A 17,761-nucleotide genomic window follows, 5' to 3' on the forward strand; every position below is an offset into this window, starting at 1 on the left:
CTGGCCTGACTGCCAGTGGGAGAAAGTTGCCTAATGTCAGGTAAATAGGTCTCTGAGCCTGCCTGCGGGAGCCTGGCTTAGTTGGCAGCTAGGGCTTAATGTGAGGGGTGTTGACTGATTTAAATTTGTAAAAAAAACAAAAACAAAAACCAGAAAAACAAAAAAAACCCTTTTATTATGGAAAATGTCAAGCATATAGAACCAATGGCTTATTGCCATGGCCAATCTTGTATCTATCGCCACCCACTCCCCCCTCCTCTAGCTTAAATAACTTTGAATCAGGTCATCTGGTTTAACTTTTTAGGTTTACTTATTTATTTGAGTAATCTCTACCCCCAGCGTGGGGCTCACACGCACAACCCCTGAGATCAAGAGTCAGACATTTAACGGCCTGAGCCACCTAGGCGCCCCCCACCGAGTTTAGTTTTAAAGAGGAATCTGGGTGACCATTCTAAGAACAGAATTTTGCTACTCTCTGTACCAAAGTCTAAATGATGGGTGATTGCTGGTTTTTGTTGTTTTGAAAATTGTCAGTTTAAAAACTTTTTTTAGTGTAAAAACTCTAGCTTGTCCTGTGCTGAAAAAGCCATGCCTGCCCCGTATAACTGGAAATCACAGAGCTTATAGATAAGAAAGCCCCGTCTGGAGACACCCACCTTGATGATTTTGAAGGTCCCCTGCGCCTGCTGCCTCTGCCTTCTGCTTTGCAGCCCCATCCTGCTGCCCCTCACCCAGTGTCACCACTGCCTGCGGCACTTTGCAGGGGTGAGCGTGCACAGGGAGGGTCCAAAGCGGTTCTAGAGGCTGAGTTCCTCGTGTGATGGTGACACGCCGGGTGTTACGTTGTGCAAGAGGGGTGCACGTGCCTCTCACCACCCTCTGGTTGGAGACTTGTTCCTTACACGCATGATGATGGGTGCCCAGTGAATGGAGCTAAGCAGATGTGCAGCNAAACCTGCCCCCACCCAGGCTGGCTGGGCGACGAAACCGAGTCCCGGAGGAAATGGGCGCTCCCGGGTATGCCTGCCCACTCACTCTTCTTCCAATGAAAGTCCCGGAGCAGAGGAACTCCTGGTGAGCCCAGGCCACCTGTGTGCCTTGTGTCCCAGGTTGTGGCTTGGACATGCAGCTGCACAGCTAAGGAAACACCTGGCGAACTACCTGGGATTCAGTCGTCCAGAGCTTTCAAACCGCTTCTTATTTATATTCCGTAAAATTTTCAGTTTCATTAACTGTTGGTTGAAAGTATGTTTGTTAATGCGATAGCCTGTCTTAAGGATGAAGGACGGAGTGGAGTTGAGCAATGACACCTGCTAGGACGTTCATTCTGAATCACTCCACCTAGGGGACCTCACGTGGATGTCTGCTGATATCCACGTCATTGGTGTGGAAGCCACACGTCCCAGCAGTAGAGCTTGGATCTAGCCGTTGCCATCGGAGCAGCCGGCCTGAGGCTGCTGTGGCTGCGAGGAAGGTTGGACTGGGCAGCCAGGTTGGGTTTTAGGAGAAATGCTCAATCTACATAAAAGAGCAAATTGTTTTTTTGAGAGAGAGAGCACGTGCATACGTGAGGCAGAGAGAGAGGGAGACACAGAACCCAAAGCAGGTGCCAGGCTCTGAGCTGTCAGCACAGAGCCTGACGCGGGGCTCGAACTCGCAAACCGTGAGATCAGGACCTGAGCATGAGTCAGATGCTTAGCGAACTGAGCCACCCGGACACCCCAAGAGCAGATTGTTTTTACATCCTCTTTCCTAGCCTCTGTTTCTAACACATACTCATTACGATGTATCTTTTATTAAAAGCGTTTCCTGAATGGTTATACTTGGAAGTACTTTCCAAGCAGTTTATTGGGCTTGTCAGTCACGTGTGTGTTTTTACTTTAGCTGAGGGGAAATCTGGTAGCACCCGCTGCTGACCCCACTGTCCTCTCATGTCTGGGCTCAGGATGTGAAGGCGGCTGGAGAGACTGCTGAAGGAAGTACTTGTTTTAGGACCTTGATACCCTCGGTGAACAAACAAGATAGAACAATGTCCCAAGTGCTGCATCCAGGGGGAGTCCAGTCTGAAATGAGTGGCACATAGTAAACATTCCCTGGGTCCGTGGAATTGACCCTCGGGGACACCTGGTGGAGAGTGGTGTCACAACTGTGTCCTGTGCTGCACATAGGCAGCACTGGCCCCGTTGAGCGGGAGTGAGCCTCTCTCTGGGCGAGGACACAGGTGTCCTTGTTTGCGGTATTTGAAGGGATGTTGTGTAGCCAGGACGTCACTCATCTTTGGGAGAGCTCCGGGGGGGTCGGACTGCCGTGTGAAAACCGGCGGTGAGTTGTCCCCTCCGGTGATGATCAGGCAGAGGCTCAAGGGGGTTTGTGAGGGGGAAGGGGGACTCAGGGGTCCCTAAAACTCTTGACATTCTGGATTCTTTAAGAACAAGAGGCCTCTCACTCAAAGACCTCACTAGTTGATACCATCTTTTCCTACGTTTTTACAAATACAAACTAATAAATGTGCACTTCCAGGAATGAGACACTTCTTTCCTCTCTCTCACTTTCCCGAGAAAACTTTGTGGGAGTTTTGAGGCTAGCTTCCAAAAGACGTGCTGTTTCCTATCTCTGATGGCTCGCCCGAGGGCAGAAGGCCTCTTTGCCACAGGACTCTCTCACCCAGACGTGCCACCACGTTGCCTGTACCTCCCTGGGCTTCTGTGGGTCTTTAGTGGAACCTGCTCATTTTTACATCCCGCAAGAATGAGTCCTGGCTGATGAGTAGATCGGTTCCATCACTGATTGGAAACGATTCCTACCCCTGCCCTCTTGCTCTGGATTTAATCTTTCTGCGGGAATCAGCTAAGCCATGTTCCCCAGTCGGAGGACAGCCCACCAATGACCAGCTGCCTGCTTTTGGTTATGTGGGGAAGGGACAAGAGGGAGAGAGCGGGGAGTCCTCCCTGGTGACCTTGAAGGCTGGGTAGGGCCTGTCAGTCTCCGGTGGGGAGTGGAGCAGACACCTGTGTCAATACCTTCTTTGAATGACTTGGGGTGTGTGAGAACGGACCTCCTAACTTGGACGGTCTTCCACAGCCACTGACTTGTGCTGAGTCTCACCAGGGAAGCGCCCTCTGGAAGAGGTGGCACAGCTCTGGGTCTGGGTTCTGGTTCCATGTGTGAGGCTGGGTGAGCCCCGGGCCCTCTCTGCTGCTTGGAGAGCGGTGGGCAGCCTGGGGGTCAGTCTTCCGGGTCCCTGGGTGTGCTGCTCAGCCCCAAGATGGTTGGGAGACTCTGGCAGGCTCTGGGTTTCCTTACCGAAGCTCCCTAATTGGATTCTCGTGAAAACCTGCCTTCCCAAACCGTCGGGCAGCAGTGTACTTTTTTGAGATGGTTGAAGAGTGGCCGGCTCGCTCTCTCACTCCGTCCTCCCAGCCTCATCGAGGTGTAATCGAAGCACCGAGTGGCGCCGAGTTGAAATGGACAGTTTGATCATTGCCGTTTGTTTTATGAGAACGCGTGACGTCTGCCCGCCCTCCTGGTCCCACCCTGTGCTCCCAGCCCTCCAGCCTCGTCCAGCTGGCAGAGCTGTCACAAGGGCTCCCATAAGCATTCCCACGATCCTTTGAGTGAGGAGCGTGACCTCAGAACCACGTGCCCCTCCCCTCCCCGCACGGAGAAGGAGGCGGGAGGGAAGACCAGTGCTTGGACGGCTGCGCGCCCTGTCGGGGGCCCTGTCGGGGGCACATCCAAACACGATGGTTCTCCTGGGACTCCGGGGTTAGAAGGGGAAAGCAAATTGATCTCTACCTTCATGTTAGAGCAAAGAGAACTCGCAAAACAAGCCCCCTCTACTCCTCTGAGCTCTCCTGAGGTGCCTCCCATCCGCCGTGTGCACGGAACTGAGGAGCTCGGTATGAGAACGCTGGCAAACTCAGGCAACGATGTGTTCTCTTTGTGTTAATTATTACGACGCTCTCTCACCGGTGAGTTTTCAGGCTCGCTGTGCTGGGGTCCCTCATAGACGACTCGCTGGCTTCCTGGGCTGGTGGGAAGAGCACGGGGAGAATGCGTTCCTGAGGCTTGGGAACGCTCCAAGGGGGTCTTGCTGTGACACGCCTGGAGTGAGCCTCACTGCCTCTTGGGCTCCGCTGCTAATCACTTTTCCAGTCGTAGAGATCCTCCATTCGTGGCAAGGTTTTGTAAGACTGTGCGGACAGGGCATGAGTTTCTTAGGCTGGCTGACCCTCATGTGACCAAGTAACAGGCAATAATTGACATTACCATCTATTTTAGTAGAAGGAAGCGAGCCCCCCACTCTGAAACCTCAGAGGAGTGTGTCTCCTGAGCCTCGGTTGCATACTGTGCGGCTTTGACTGTGCTTTCCATCCGTAGGTGAAGAGCGTCCAGACCGGAGGTGGTTAGGGTACCTACACCCCGGGCTGGAGCTGGCCAGCACCTTGTCCTCAGTACCCCCCTTGCCTGCTTTAGAAGCAGGCCGTGAGGGCGTTCGGCCTGAGCCACAGGGACATTTCTTATGTTCATGAAGACCTTACGAACGTAAGGTCTCTTGTCACAAGCCTCTTTGCTTTCGGGGGATGCCGTCAGTGGATCTGCACATCTGGATGAGAAACCACTTGACGGGCCGTGGAATGGGAACCCGCTTCTGAGAAATCGGACGCTGGGGCTCACAGAGAGCTATCATGGAAGCCATCCTTGGACTTCTGCTCAGTGGAGGCCCAGCCCTGGCCCCTAAGCCGGAGCCAGCCCTCCTGTGATGCGACAGTGAAGCCACCGGGCTCTGCAGGCCTGGGCGCTCCCTGTGCTCATGCTCACCGCCATGCTGCAGGAGCATGTGTCCAGCACTGTTGTCTAGGGGTTGGCAGAAGGCCACAGAGACCTTTATTTTGAAATTTTAGATCATACCCTTTTATCCTCCCCACCCCCCGTTGACTTACCATGGAACATTTACAGAGCAGTGACTATATTACATGTGTGCGCGAAGTGCTGTATAAGGAATACTCCCACTTGATCCTTAAAATATCAGTATGAAGGAGGCGCCGTTACTACCCTCATTTTATAGGCTGGGAAACCTGAAGCTCAGAAGAGTTGAGTCACTTGTCTGAGGTCACACAGCTAGAACCTGACGCACCCAGGATTTGAATGCAGATGACTTCTCTCAAACCTGTGTCCTTGGGGTGCATGGGGGGGCTCAGTTGGTTAAGCGCCTGACTCTCGATTTCAGCTCAGGTTGTGATATCACAGTTCGTGGGTTCAAGCCCCACATTGGGCTCCATGCTGACGATGCGGAGCTTGCTTGGGATTCTCTCCTTCTGCTCCTCCCCCTCCCCTTCTCTCTCTCAAAATAAGTAAACTTAAAAAAGAAAAGAAAAGAAAACCTGTACCCTAGACTAGAGCGCTCCATCGCCACCCTCCCTGGCTGCCTAGCTGGCAGAAGCGGGTGGTAAATAACCAGCTCCCCTTCTTCCCGAGACTCGACAACAGAGAGCTGGCCGTGGATCATAGGACACAGAGGGATAGCATGGTGGGGCAGGTGTCCTGCTGCCAGACAGGGCAGGGTAGTGCTTAGGCGCGCCAGCCGTGGGGTCCGAGAGACGTGTCTTTGCATCCCTACCTCGGCACCGTCCCCGTGGGATGTCACCACGCCCTGTGGGTCGGTTTCCACATTGAGAATAACACCAGTAGTGGCCTTCTCTGATGGGTGTTAAGATCAATGAGATTTTGGCATCTAATCACTCAGAGCAGTGTCTGAATATGTTTTAGCTATTACTGTGGATGCGTTTGTAAGCCCTTGGGTCTGAGCTGGCCGTGGCATAACCGCTCAGTGGAAACTCTGGTAGTTGCTACTGGTAACCGTGCTTGTCGGCTCTGGTTGCCGGAGCCCTGCTGGAGGTGCTCGTGCGGTATTTGGTGTGTTCCTGAGAAACATATCAGATTTGGAAGTTGTTGCTTCCCTTTCTTTAATTCTTTCTGCTCATTGAGGGACTTTAAGCTCCAAGTTTCTTGAGACAGAGTTTCTTAGCGTTCCGTTGTGGGTGGAAGGAAGGAAGGTTTGACCTTGTGAAAATGTCTCCTTGACGAGAAGACACACCAGCTCTAAGGATACGTGTGTGCTCATAGAGGAATGGTTTTCCCTCGTAAGGGTCACTTTTCATGGAGCCCCAGAGAACCGAAAAGGAGAGGCCTGACCCTGATTTGATACTCAAGCTCTCATTCCAGGGCTACCCACTTGCAAATGTTCCAGTAATATTAATTATGTAAGCGTGTGTGTGCAGGCACAGGCACGCATGCGAGCATGAATTTTCATTCCATATAGGAACGTTCGATTCTTGTACCCTCTGGCACTAAAGGCTGTGTGAGAGGATGGTGATGCTACCTTTCTCTATTGAGTTACTTAATATATTTCAGGACCTGTGCTAGATTCTCTTCAGATTCTTTCTGATGTCCTCAGAACAGTGCCATAAGGCAGGTACTGTTATTCCCATTTAACAGATGATGGAGTTGAGGCTGAAGGAGGAGAAAGACTTGTCCAGATCTTCATTACTCAGAAACAGCAGGTGAAAGCTGTATGCCTTTGTCTGAACTTCCAAGGTGCTTTGTGCCAGCCACTGACTGGCAAGGTGGTGTGTTGTAGGTCGTAGATCTTGAAGCCAGAAGGACCTCATTTTTAAGGCATCTCTCTGTTTAGCGAGTCCTGACAACCAGAACGGATGAGCTTTGAGACCCGGCTTAGATTCGATTTGCAAATTTATCACAGGCTGGTAAAATGGTCGTTGCACTTTACTGTCAGCAATGCATACGGAATTGTTGGTGACATATTTAGGGGTGCCAGGGGGTCCAGTCGTTGTGGTGGGACTCTGTGGTGCTGTGCTGTGTTGTGCCCGTGCTGGTACCCTAACCGGGAGCTGCCCCTCAGCTGCATAGGACAAGCAGAGATTGGAGAGCCTTCCGTACTGATTCACATCTGAAATAGGGCATCAGGAACCCGGGATAGGAGTGGGCCAAGCGCTGCTTGATGGACAGGCGTGTGTTCTTCTCCTCAAGCCCCCCTTTGCACAGAAGGCAGCGCTGCCCCCTTTTAGATGAAGTTCTTTGGGTTGATGGGGCCTGTATTTTTCTCCGCTCCTTTAAATCTTGCTTTTCTGTCAAGATTTGTATGTTTGTACCGTTGCAAGTTAGACCCAAGGCCCCCCTACACCTTTGGAAACCACGTGCTGTGTTATTGGCAGAAACCCACGGGGAAACGTTAAAGGTCAGCCAGGCTGTCTTATAAGTCAGTGGGGGGGAGGGGTTCCTGTGAATTGGCTGCTCCTGCCGTGGGAAAGGGGGTCCGCTTGTCTCAGCCTCCATCAGTGAATGTGCGGATGGTGTTTCTCCCAAACTTTTGTTTTTTGTTTTTTTAATTCTCATTTGGAATAGTGTGACATTCTGCTTTAATCGCCATTGGCTTTTGTGAAAGGCTTCTTGAATTCCTTGTGTCATTGAGGTGGAGATGGACAGCACGCATGACTTTGATGGAAGACGTCTCAGGATTGGCCCTAATTACGTGTCTAACTCCAAGCTGACAAAGTGAAAGGATTAGAAGCATGTTATGTGAAACCAGTCAGTACCACACCTGACTGTGAAGCATTAATGACCAGACAATAGGTTGTGGCGCCTTGCACATCTTCCAAAGGGGCCCAGGAAACCTTGAGCCAGAGAAGCCATCTGAGAAAGGTTGCAGTGTTTTCAAGAAATCTACACGTCGGCGATGGTGTTTGTGAGAACAGAGTCTGCATCCGAGAGGATGAGGTTTCAGACCGTGGTTGTGGGTAGAACTGTTGTAATTTGCACCACTGGGGACAGGAAACGCACTCACCCTACCGGATCTGTGAGCCAGCAAGCCGTTCTCCAAAAGCCGTTTGAACTAAGTTTTATTTTAGCTTGGGCCCCTCACGTTCTCTAGAGAGGGTTTGGTCCTGGGAGGCAGGACCCGTGGGTGTGTGTTCTGTGTCCTTTTCTGTCATTCAGGGCTCGGGGTCTGGGGCAAGTCTTAACCTCTCTTAGACTTGGTTTACTTCTCTGTAAACCTGGGGGAGTTGTGCCCGTTTCGTGGAGCTGTGGGGAGGCTTTCCTGGAACCCATGTGTGCGTGTGGTGTGGGCGGTGCAGCGCACGGCAGGCCCGGAGCAGAGGCGCGTTCTCTGCCCTTGCTCTTTGGAAGTTGGTTGCATTCTGGTTTTTGTTGTTGTTGTTGTCGTCGTCGTTGTCATCATTTTTTAAAATGTTTTATGTATTTATTTTGAGAGAGAGAGACAGCACGCGTGCACGAGCACAGGGGTGGGGCAGAAAGAAGAGGAGACAGAGAATCCTAGGCAGACTCCGGGCTGTCAACACAGAACCCTACGCAGGGCTCACGAACTCATGACCCATGAGACCATGTTCTGAGCCAGTATTGAGAGTCAGACGCCTAACTGACTGAGCTACCCAGGCGCGCCCCTGCATTTTGGATTCTTAGTGTTTCTGATAACGAATGACTAATTTGGAAAGGAGAATTATATGGATGAAATAGAAGTAGTCTTTAAGACACCATTATTAATTCTAACACAGAATTTTATTAAAAGCAGTGATTTTGGGGGGTGAATCTATCCTCAGTCTTGAGTTAATTTAGGATTACACTATAAACAGCACTACACGGTTTAATGAAGAGACTTGTTTTCTGGTCCCAGTTCATTTGCTACTTAGTTATGTGATTAAGTCTGAATTAATTAGTTCTGTAAGTCTGGGCCTCGGTTTTTCTCATTTTTAAAAGAAGTTGCTCATCAGATGGTTTGTTAGGCTCCCTCTAGCTTCTGTTTCTGTGATTCTGCGCCTCACAATCTGGAGAGGTAGAGGCGCACCCAAGATAAAATGCTCCACTTCCCTCCCTGTCTCGTTAGCAGAGCCGAGAGCGTTAGCGGAGCCAAGAGCTGCGCGGAAGAGAGAAATCTGTCAGACAGCCATCCTGTCGATGTCGTCGGACCTGAGCTGTCTCCCTGCTTAAAGTCGTCCCCTGTGCTTTGCGTGGCGGCCGCAGAGAGCAGGCAGCAGTTGCCTTCGAGTTGAGTGCAGATCGGGAACCGGGTTTCAGGATGTGGAACAGGGTCAGCAGGCCTTCTGGAGTATAGGCAGGAGTGGGTGGGGGTGGGTTGAGGCGGAGGCTGCAGGGGGAAGAGAGCTGCTTTCTGCCCTGCAGGGGAGGTGGCCCACCAGACCCACCTGTGCCCTTGCCAAGCAGGGACTCCGCTTGGCCGTTTAGAACGAGCTCGCCCAGTCATGCCCCTTACGCCCCCTTGGGGACTCGATTGCCAACTCACTGAGGCGTTCTGCCATCCCACCACGCTTACCAGCTAGACTGTGATCCCTGCGCAGAAGCCATTCCGCAGTTAGAGGTTTGGGGACTGTAAACCCAGAATTGGTTGTCCCGAAGCAGCCACACTACAGCGAAGATAGAGCCCCACCTGCTGAGCGTGATTCACTTTGGATCTCTCACTCCCTGACGGGATGTGTAAGGGAAGCCTCAGCTGATGGCTGTTGTAGTATTTGACACAGAGCCTATGTGGGAGTTGCTAAGTTTTGCCTCGGAATAAATGTACCAGGGAGAGAGGCACTTGGACATTCTTGCTGCTGAGTGGGGAGTCGAGGTCGTTTGGGGACACTCTGGGGGCTGTTCCATTTGTCTGGTTTCGATGGCCTCAGACGAGCTTGGGAATATCAGTAAGTACAGTGAAAGCAGAATTGATGGAGATACCCCTTGGTGCTGTCCTGGCCAGAGGGCTTCAGAAAGAAAGCTGAACAAGGAGAGGACAGTACAGAAGAGGGGGAGAAAAGGTCTTTTGGGGGCGAATATGGAATTTGATCAACTCTTACTGTTTTTTGGCTTTAGGGGAGCCGTGAGTCCCACGTGCCCCATCATAAATAGGGCGGGGGCACGAGGGGAGGTGGGAGTTGCAGGGGTCTGCTCTCCTTTGTTGGTGCTTCATGACTTGGAAACAGAAATCACGCTCCGCCTTGCTTTGCTAGAGGCTCCTGGCAGCCCAAGTGGAAAACCTGCGTCAGATGAGCAAAAAGTCAGGGAGGAGGGGGCCCCGGAGCACCCACCGACTGTCGTGGTAAAATCTCAGCCGAGAAGCCCTGTGCTTTGTGCTCTAGGAAGGCTCCTGCCGTCTACGGGGCCGGGGCTGCGGGGAGCTCCTGGGGCAGATGCCTACCCAACCCTCTCCCTCATTCCTGGTCATCCTGCGGCGGGGAGAGCCAGAGCAACAGCGACGGGGAGAGCATTGTTGAGCCAGTGCTTGAAAGTTCTAAAACCCCCGGCTCCAAGGGATTAGGTGGTGACCGATTGAGCCCCACCCTGCAGGTGAAGTAAGAGGATAGGAATTTTTATCATTATTAAATCACATCTGTGCCTTTGGGGTCTTAGACTTTGCAAAAAAGCTGTGGACCTTTAACCTTGGAAAACTGTGCACGCATGTGTGCACACACACACACCTGCCTTCATATGCATACACTTACCTTCACACATACACACATCCCTACCCTCACACACTTACCCCTGCTTGCTTTCTCTCACACACACACACCTACTTTTGTACATTTACACCTCTGCCACCTTCTTTTTTTTAATGTTTGTTTACTTTTGAGAGAGACACACAGAGTCCAAGCAGGGGAGGGGCAGAGAGAGAGGGAGATGGAATCTGAAGCAGGCTCCAGGCTCTGAGCTGTCAGCACAGAGCCTGGCGTGGGGCTCATACCCACAGACCAGGAGATCATGACCTGAGCTGAAGTCAGATCATGCTTAACCGACTGAGCCACCCAGGCTCCCCTACACTTCTACCTTCTTAACCACACTCCTGCTCTCTCCCACATACTCCCGCACACCTGCCTTCATACACCCCTTCCTACATACACTCTCTCTCATGCATTGTACACACCCCTGCCTTCATACACACCCACCCCTACTTTCTCATGCATACATACACAAACCCCTTCCTTCACACACACACACACACACACACACACACACACACACACACACCCCTACTTTCTCTCTTGTGCATATGTACACATCCCTGTCTTCTCTCTCTCTCTCTCATACACACACCTCCTTTCTCACACATACACACACATCTGTACCTTCACACACACACCCGTGTACAAACTGCCAAGGCGCTCACGAGCTGTGGAACAGTGGCTCTGTACCCCAAGTTAAGAACCTGTGGTTTATTCCTTCCATCGGAGTTGATTTTGGTTTTGTTTTGTTTTGTTTTTTTAAACAAAAATAGATTTCCAGTTTCCACCCTGCTAGTAGATTAGAAGTAACATATTAGATGAAGTGTAGCTCACGGGAAGATCAGAAAAATGTAAAAAGCAGACACCGACACCGGGCTGTGTTCCAGGAACCCTCTGCCAGTGAGAGATGGTTTAACCGTGCTCACTGCCTTGTCCTCTCTGTAAACACACAGACCCTGTAAAACATGACAAGGGTCACCATCTCTCAGGATGAAAACAGGGGTGGTACTTTGGCTATTGGAGGGGCTTCCAGCTCCCCAGGGGCGATGGGGTGAGTGGGTGTTGGTGGTGCTGAGGGTTGAACAAGGCGGCGTAGTCCTTTCCTGCTGCCTGCTCCTCACTGCCTTCTTTCTTGGGTCACAAGCTCCTTGAAGGCAGGGACCATCTGGCTAGTCCAGCCCTTTGTCCCCCGTGCATGCCCGTCCCTCGCACAGGTGCTCAGTGACGGGATCAAGTGGAAAGATCAGCATGGTGTGTGGTAGAAAACGTCTCAGCATGAAGGTACGGGCTCAAGTGCTGACTTTGCCGCTGACCTTGCCAGACTTTCTCTGAACCTCCATTATTCATCTGTACGATGAGAGGGCAGGACCTAGATGAACTTGAAAGTTGTGTCCTGTGATTCTGGTAGAATTTTTTTAGAGCAGAGACTTACAGAGCCATGGCGTTTCCAGAGTGAGCAAGACCACGGTGGGCCCGCCAACACCACCGCACCAGTCACTGTAAAATGGTTTTTACGTCGTGCGGTTTCCGCCTTAGTTTTTAGGAAATGACATTGATCCAGCTATGATGATCTGCAGCACTGACCCCCAAAGGTGGAAGGAGGCTTGAGTGGCCAAATGGGCTTTCACTGTGGCTTTGATCCGCTTGATAGAGGGTCCTGGACTTCCCCAGGGAAATGAAAAGTCACTCGGAGGGAATATGCTTGTTTGCTGGGTGAGCCATCACCCTCACCACCGTGTCCCTCCCAGGAGATTCAGCCAGAGGGCAGTCAGTCGGTGGAAGAGACTTTTCCAGAGTGACCGACAGGCGAGTTGTGGGCTGGGCCGGCTGGCGAATCGTTCCCCAAATAGCCCCCGGCACGACCTGTTCCTGAAGCACATGGCAGAAAACCGATTCCCCTTGTAAACAGTTCCTTGCTGGGTCACAGATGATACAGGACAAGCCAGGGTTAAGTTAGACCCCATGAATTTGCGGGCAGTCAGCCTGGGCCAAGTTTACCTTTGTGCTGTCTGTGAAGCAAGAATTTACTCAGCCTCTCAGGAATGTAAACGCGTGAAGGTCCTGATGAACTTAGGAAAGACTGTAAAGGCCTTGAGGCTTTGGGTGGTTGTTTATGTGTAGACAGATGCTGTGAAGTGCCGATCGGCCCCAGCAAGCCCCAGCGCAGGCCGAGCAGGACTTCTGCTCAGAAATCCGTACACTCGGAGCTGCTGCTTGTCTTTGAAATTACAGTGTGTTTAAAGGGGCAGAGGCAGAAACCACACGCACGCTATGGGACTGCAGCACTGTCTTCGACCAGGGGGTCGTCTCCAACTTCTTGGGCTTGCTCCCATTCCCAGTAAGTACCCTCGTCCCGTCTTTCCTGCCTCTTCAAGTCCCAAACCCTCTCCTCCTCTCCAGCCACAGAGCCACAGCCCTGACCCTGTCTCTGGTCAGGCCACCTCCCCACAGTCACCAGAGATGTCCTCCCGTATTAGTTAATGTTGCTAACTAACAGAACCCCCCAAACCTGGGGATGTAAAATAACAGTACTCCTTATGTCCGGTGCTTTCTGTGGCTCAGGAAATTCAGGAGGGCCTTGGGTGAGTCATTCTGGCTTGGGGTCTCGAGCTCTTGCAGTCAGACAGCTGCATCTGGAGGAGGGGACATCGGGGGGCTGGCTGAGAGTCTCACAGCCCCTCCATGTGGCTTTGCTGTGTAGGTTAGCTTGGGCTTCCTCACAGCATGGCCGCCATAGTTTACACTGAAGCTCGGGGCTCCAAGCCTGAGTGTCCAGCAAGCAAGGTGGGAAATGAATTGTCCTTCCAGATGGCTAACAGGTAACATGAAAAAAATGCTCAACATCATTCATCATCAAGGAAACACAAATCAAAACCACAGTGAGATACCACCTCACGCCGGTCAGAAGGCCAGTCTCAGATGTTGATGAAGATGTGGAGAAAGAGGAACCCCTTTGCACGGCTGGTGGGAACGCAAACTGGTGTGGCCGCTCTGGAAAGCAGTGTGAAGGTTCCTCAGAAAATTAAAAATAGAACTACCCTATGACCCAGCAATTGCACTACTAGGTATTTATCCAAAGGACACAGGTATGCTGTTTCAGAGGAGCACACGCACCCTGATGTTCGTAGTAGCTATCGACAACAGCCAAAGTATGGAAAGACCCAAATGTCCATCAACTGATGAATGGATAAAGAAGATGTAGTGTGTACACACGCACACACAATGGAATATTACTCAGCAGTCATAAAGAATGAAATCTTGTCGTTTGCAACAACGTGGATGGAACTAGAGGGTATTATGCTAAGCGAAACTACAGAAAGATAAATATCATAGGACTTCACTCATATGTAGAATTGAAAATACGAAACATGAACATAAGGGAAGAGAAGCAAAAATAATATGAAAACAGGGAGGGGGACAAAATGTAAGAGACTCTTAAGTATAGAGAGCAAACTGAGGGATGCTGGAGGGGTTGTGGGTGGGGGATGGGCTAAAAGGGGGAAGGGGCATTAAGGAGGTCACTTGCTGGGATGAGCACTGGGTGTTATATGTAGGGGATGAACCACTGGATTCTACTCCTGAAACCATTATTACACCATATGCTAACTTGGATATAAGTTTTTTTTTTATTTAATTAAATAATAAAATTTTAAAAAAAGAAAGTTAAAAAAATGAATTGTCTTTTATGGCTTGGACTGAGAAAACACAGAGCATCAATTCTGGTGGGAATTGATAGGAATAGTTGCCAAAGCTCTCCTATCTCCAACGGGTGGGGTGGGGGTGGGTGTGTAGACTCCACCTCTCAAAGGGCAGAGTGTCAGAGTCACTTGTCAGAGCACGCCGGGTGAGAGACCTTGTTATGGCCATTTTTGGACAATGTAATCTGTTTAACGTCCTAAGACGCACAGTGTTCCTGTCGTTCCTCTGTGGACACGTCTTTAGGGGCTCCTCATCCCTCTGGAGAAGCCGATTTTAAAGTTTGCGAGGCCACAGAACATGGGGCAGAGAGGCCTTCCTTCCTGCAAAGCTTCGCTTCACGGCTGCTGCGACACCCGAGGTCTGGAGCCCCAGCGTGGAGGCTGCTTAGAAACCTGCCACCCTCTGCGCCGCGTGCGTGGGAACCAGCCTGACCGTGGGCCCCTCGTGACAGGGCCCCCATCACCTCCCATGGCTGCACCTGCCTCCTCTGTGGGTCTCGCTGTGCCTGCGCTGTGCTCTCCCATACCCATTTGTCACACCACGTCTGCGCCTGCAGGGCCCCCCTTTCCTGCCCCCCATCCCGCCCTGTGATAAAGGGGAGGTTCCCTGTACCACTTTGTACCACCTTTACGGTAACTCTCTTCCTTTTTGGGGATAGGTGTGTTTACTGCATTAGGCTTTGAGTTTACTACAGGTTGGGCCATGTCCTGTCCTTGACATCTCTGCCTGGGGGCCGAATAAATTGTTGGAGGAGGATTTCCAGATCAGTCTGTGCCCCTTGACTTCATGTAACAGGGCCGAGGTTTACTGCATGCAAATGATGGGCGACCCTCGCAGCTGTCTGAGGATTCCGTAGGAGGCTTTTTTTTTTTTTAAAGCCGTAGTGCTTCGTTCAGCTTATTCTGAAAAATTGTTTCTAGTCTGTATTAACAGTGGCTTTATTCTATGGAGGGCACTGAAAGCAGTTTTGTGTTTTAAGTCATGTGAAAATCTAGCAGAAAGTGAAACATTTCCTGACTTGGTTCATATGCTTAAACACACAGACCACACACGCACGTACAACATGTAGTCCGATCCCATAGAGCCTTACCAGCCTAAAGTGGGTAACTGTCCCCTCTTTAGTCTGACATCCTAACAGTGACTCTTCATTGATTTTTTTTTCCCCCTGTGTAGACTTTGACAACAGCATCAGTTCCTGAAGGCCGGGACTTTGTTTTATTCACCATTCAGCATCAAAAACAGTGCATGTCACCCAGGAAACACGCCAGTAGTTATTGAATAACTAACTGAATGGGGAGAGAACTCTGCAGAGGGAGGTGCTGTCCGTGGTCATGCTTTTATTATTACTCTTCAGCCTGGGGACCGCCACCGGTGGGTGTAGACCTCCTGAAGCGTGTTGTCTGCAGGACGTGTCTGGGAGCATTTTGGGCTTTGAAGGCGCCAACTGTGGGGAGCACTCCGTCGTGGGATGACCGTCCACAGAATACACAGAAAGCCGGCTAGGGGCAGGAACCGGGGCAGGAATCCCACGCCCGACAGCTGGTCGCTGTCCCCCGGGCTCACTCGTGTCATTGCCTGTGGCTGCGGGCCGTCCGGGTCTTCGCTCTCTGGCGTCGTGGCCTGTTTGGACCCCTCGGGGTGTGGGGCGACTCCTGGTGTTCACTCTAATTTTTAAACTTTTTACAAGCTACCATTAAGCTTCACCGTGTGGCCTCACTTCTGGGAGGCCTTCGGTCCTTTTCCTAATTTAACGACCGACGTCGTCAGCCCTAGACATCTGTAGTGAAACATTTCCTAGTAGGATTCATGGGGATTAATGCAAGGCAGGAGTTAGAACATTCTGGAGTCGTGTTTTTCTAGTGCCCTCCGATAGATGCAAGTCAGACAGAGGGCCGTCCGGGCCAGGGCCTCGGGCTGCAGGCGCCCTCGGGGGTGAGGCCGCGAGCAGGCTCCGTGGAAGGGTGGATGCCAGATCTTTCCATGTGGATCTTTTCTGGCCAAGTTACAGCTTTCTCTTCCTAGATTATATGCTGCTCAGTTTCTGGCTTGTCGCTTCTGACTTCCCGTGTATCCTGGATGAAGGTTTCAGCACAGCTCGGGTTGCTTCAGTCTAAGTTTGGTTTTTCGTTCTCAGCAAGATTGTTAACACCCAGTTGAAAACATTTCTACAGACCAGAAGTGTCTATGGGTTGTGAGTGGCCTGTGAATTCAAATTGTGTAGAAAACCTTTCTTTGGGTGTGCAGTTTTCTAGGGCCTTAGCTTGGATCAGAGTCTGAGCGTCTGCAGTCCCCCAAAATGACTTTTAAATTAGGGCTTTCAAACTTGACTCTGGCATTTGGGGCCAGGCTGCTGGGGACTGTCTTCTGCATGCAGACTGTTCAGAAGCATCCCTGGCTCCTACCCGTCAGGTGCCAGGAGTGCCTTCTCTCCCCATGATGACAACGGGAAAGTACCGCCACACATTGCCCAATGTCTCCTGGGGGGCTATGGGAGGGCAGAATCAACCCCAGTTGAGAAACACTAGTTCACACCTTTGTTTTTTTAACGTTTGTTTATTTACTTTGAGAGACAGAGCGAGTGAGAGCATGCACTAGCCAGGGAAGGGCAGAGACAGAGGGAGAACAAGTCCCAAGCAGGCTCTCTGCTGGTGTGGGGCTTGATCTCACAAACTGAAATCAAGAGTCGGACGCTTGACCGCCTGAGCCGCCCAGGCCCCCCACCCCACACACCTTTTTTTTTTTCTTTTCTTTTTTTTTAGTAGATAACTTTTTTAGAGCAGTTTTTAGTTCCTGGGAAAATTGAGCAAGAAGGTACAGAGACGCCGGTGTATCCCCTGCCACGCACACGCACGGCCCTCCCCACCAGAGTTACAGCTGCTGGATCTACACTGACACATCAGTCACTCAAAACACATGGTTTCCGTCAGGATTCACTCTAGGTGTTGCACTGTGTGTGCGTGAGGACACATTTTCATGACATATACCCGTCATCATAGCACCGTGCAGAGTGGCTTCACTGCCCTGAACACCCTATGTGCTGCGCTCTGCGGGTTCAGCCCTCCCCACCCCCTGAAGCCTCTGGTGACCACTGATCTTCCTGTCTCCATAGTTTTGCCTCTCCCAGAATGTTGCCCAGTTGGAATCACTAGCATGTAGCCTTTTCAGACTGGTTTCTTTCACTTGGCATTCAAGGCTCCTCCATGTCTTCTCATGGCTCGATATCTTTTCTTTTTAGCGCTGAATAATATTCTGGTGTCTGCATGGGCCACACGTTTGTTTATCTGTTCACCTATGGAAGGGCACGCTGGTTGCTCCCAAGTCTGGGCAGTTACAAATAAAGCTGGTATGAACGTTCGTGTGCAGGTTTTTGTGTGGCTGATCCTAAGTTTTCAGCTCCTTTGGGTAAGTACCGAGGAGTGCAGGTGTTGGATCGCACGAATACGATGGCGGCAGGGCTATGCTCAGCTTTGTGAGAAGCCACCAGACTGTCTTCGAAGGTGGCTGTGCATCATTTTGCATCCCACCCA

At 51.2% G+C, this 17,761-nt stretch overlaps 1 protein-coding gene across 6 annotated transcripts in view; it reads left to right on the top strand.

Annotated features, from left to right (window-relative positions):
• CAPZB (capping actin protein of muscle Z-line subunit beta) overlaps nucleotides 1-17,761 on the top strand; it is a 133,460-nt gene that overhangs the window by 44,002 nt on the left and 71,697 nt on the right. For 2 of the 6 annotated variants that reach the window (XM_077775891.1, XM_077775890.1), the window contains exon 2: nucleotides 12,768-12,873. The exons of the other annotated variants lie outside the window; for them this stretch is intronic. In XM_077775891.1, coding sequence (XP_077632017.1) covers nucleotides 12,768-12,873 — 106 coding nt within the window. The remainder of the gene's footprint in view (nucleotides 1-12,767; nucleotides 12,874-17,761) is intronic. 6 annotated transcript variants of the gene reach the window in all.

This window comes from Crocuta crocuta, unplaced genomic scaffold (assembly GCF_008692635.1).
Source record: "Crocuta crocuta isolate KB4526 unplaced genomic scaffold, BGI_CrCroc_1.0 scaffold127, whole genome shotgun sequence".
Taxonomy (NCBI): Eukaryota; Metazoa; Chordata; class Mammalia; order Carnivora; family Hyaenidae; genus Crocuta; species Crocuta crocuta.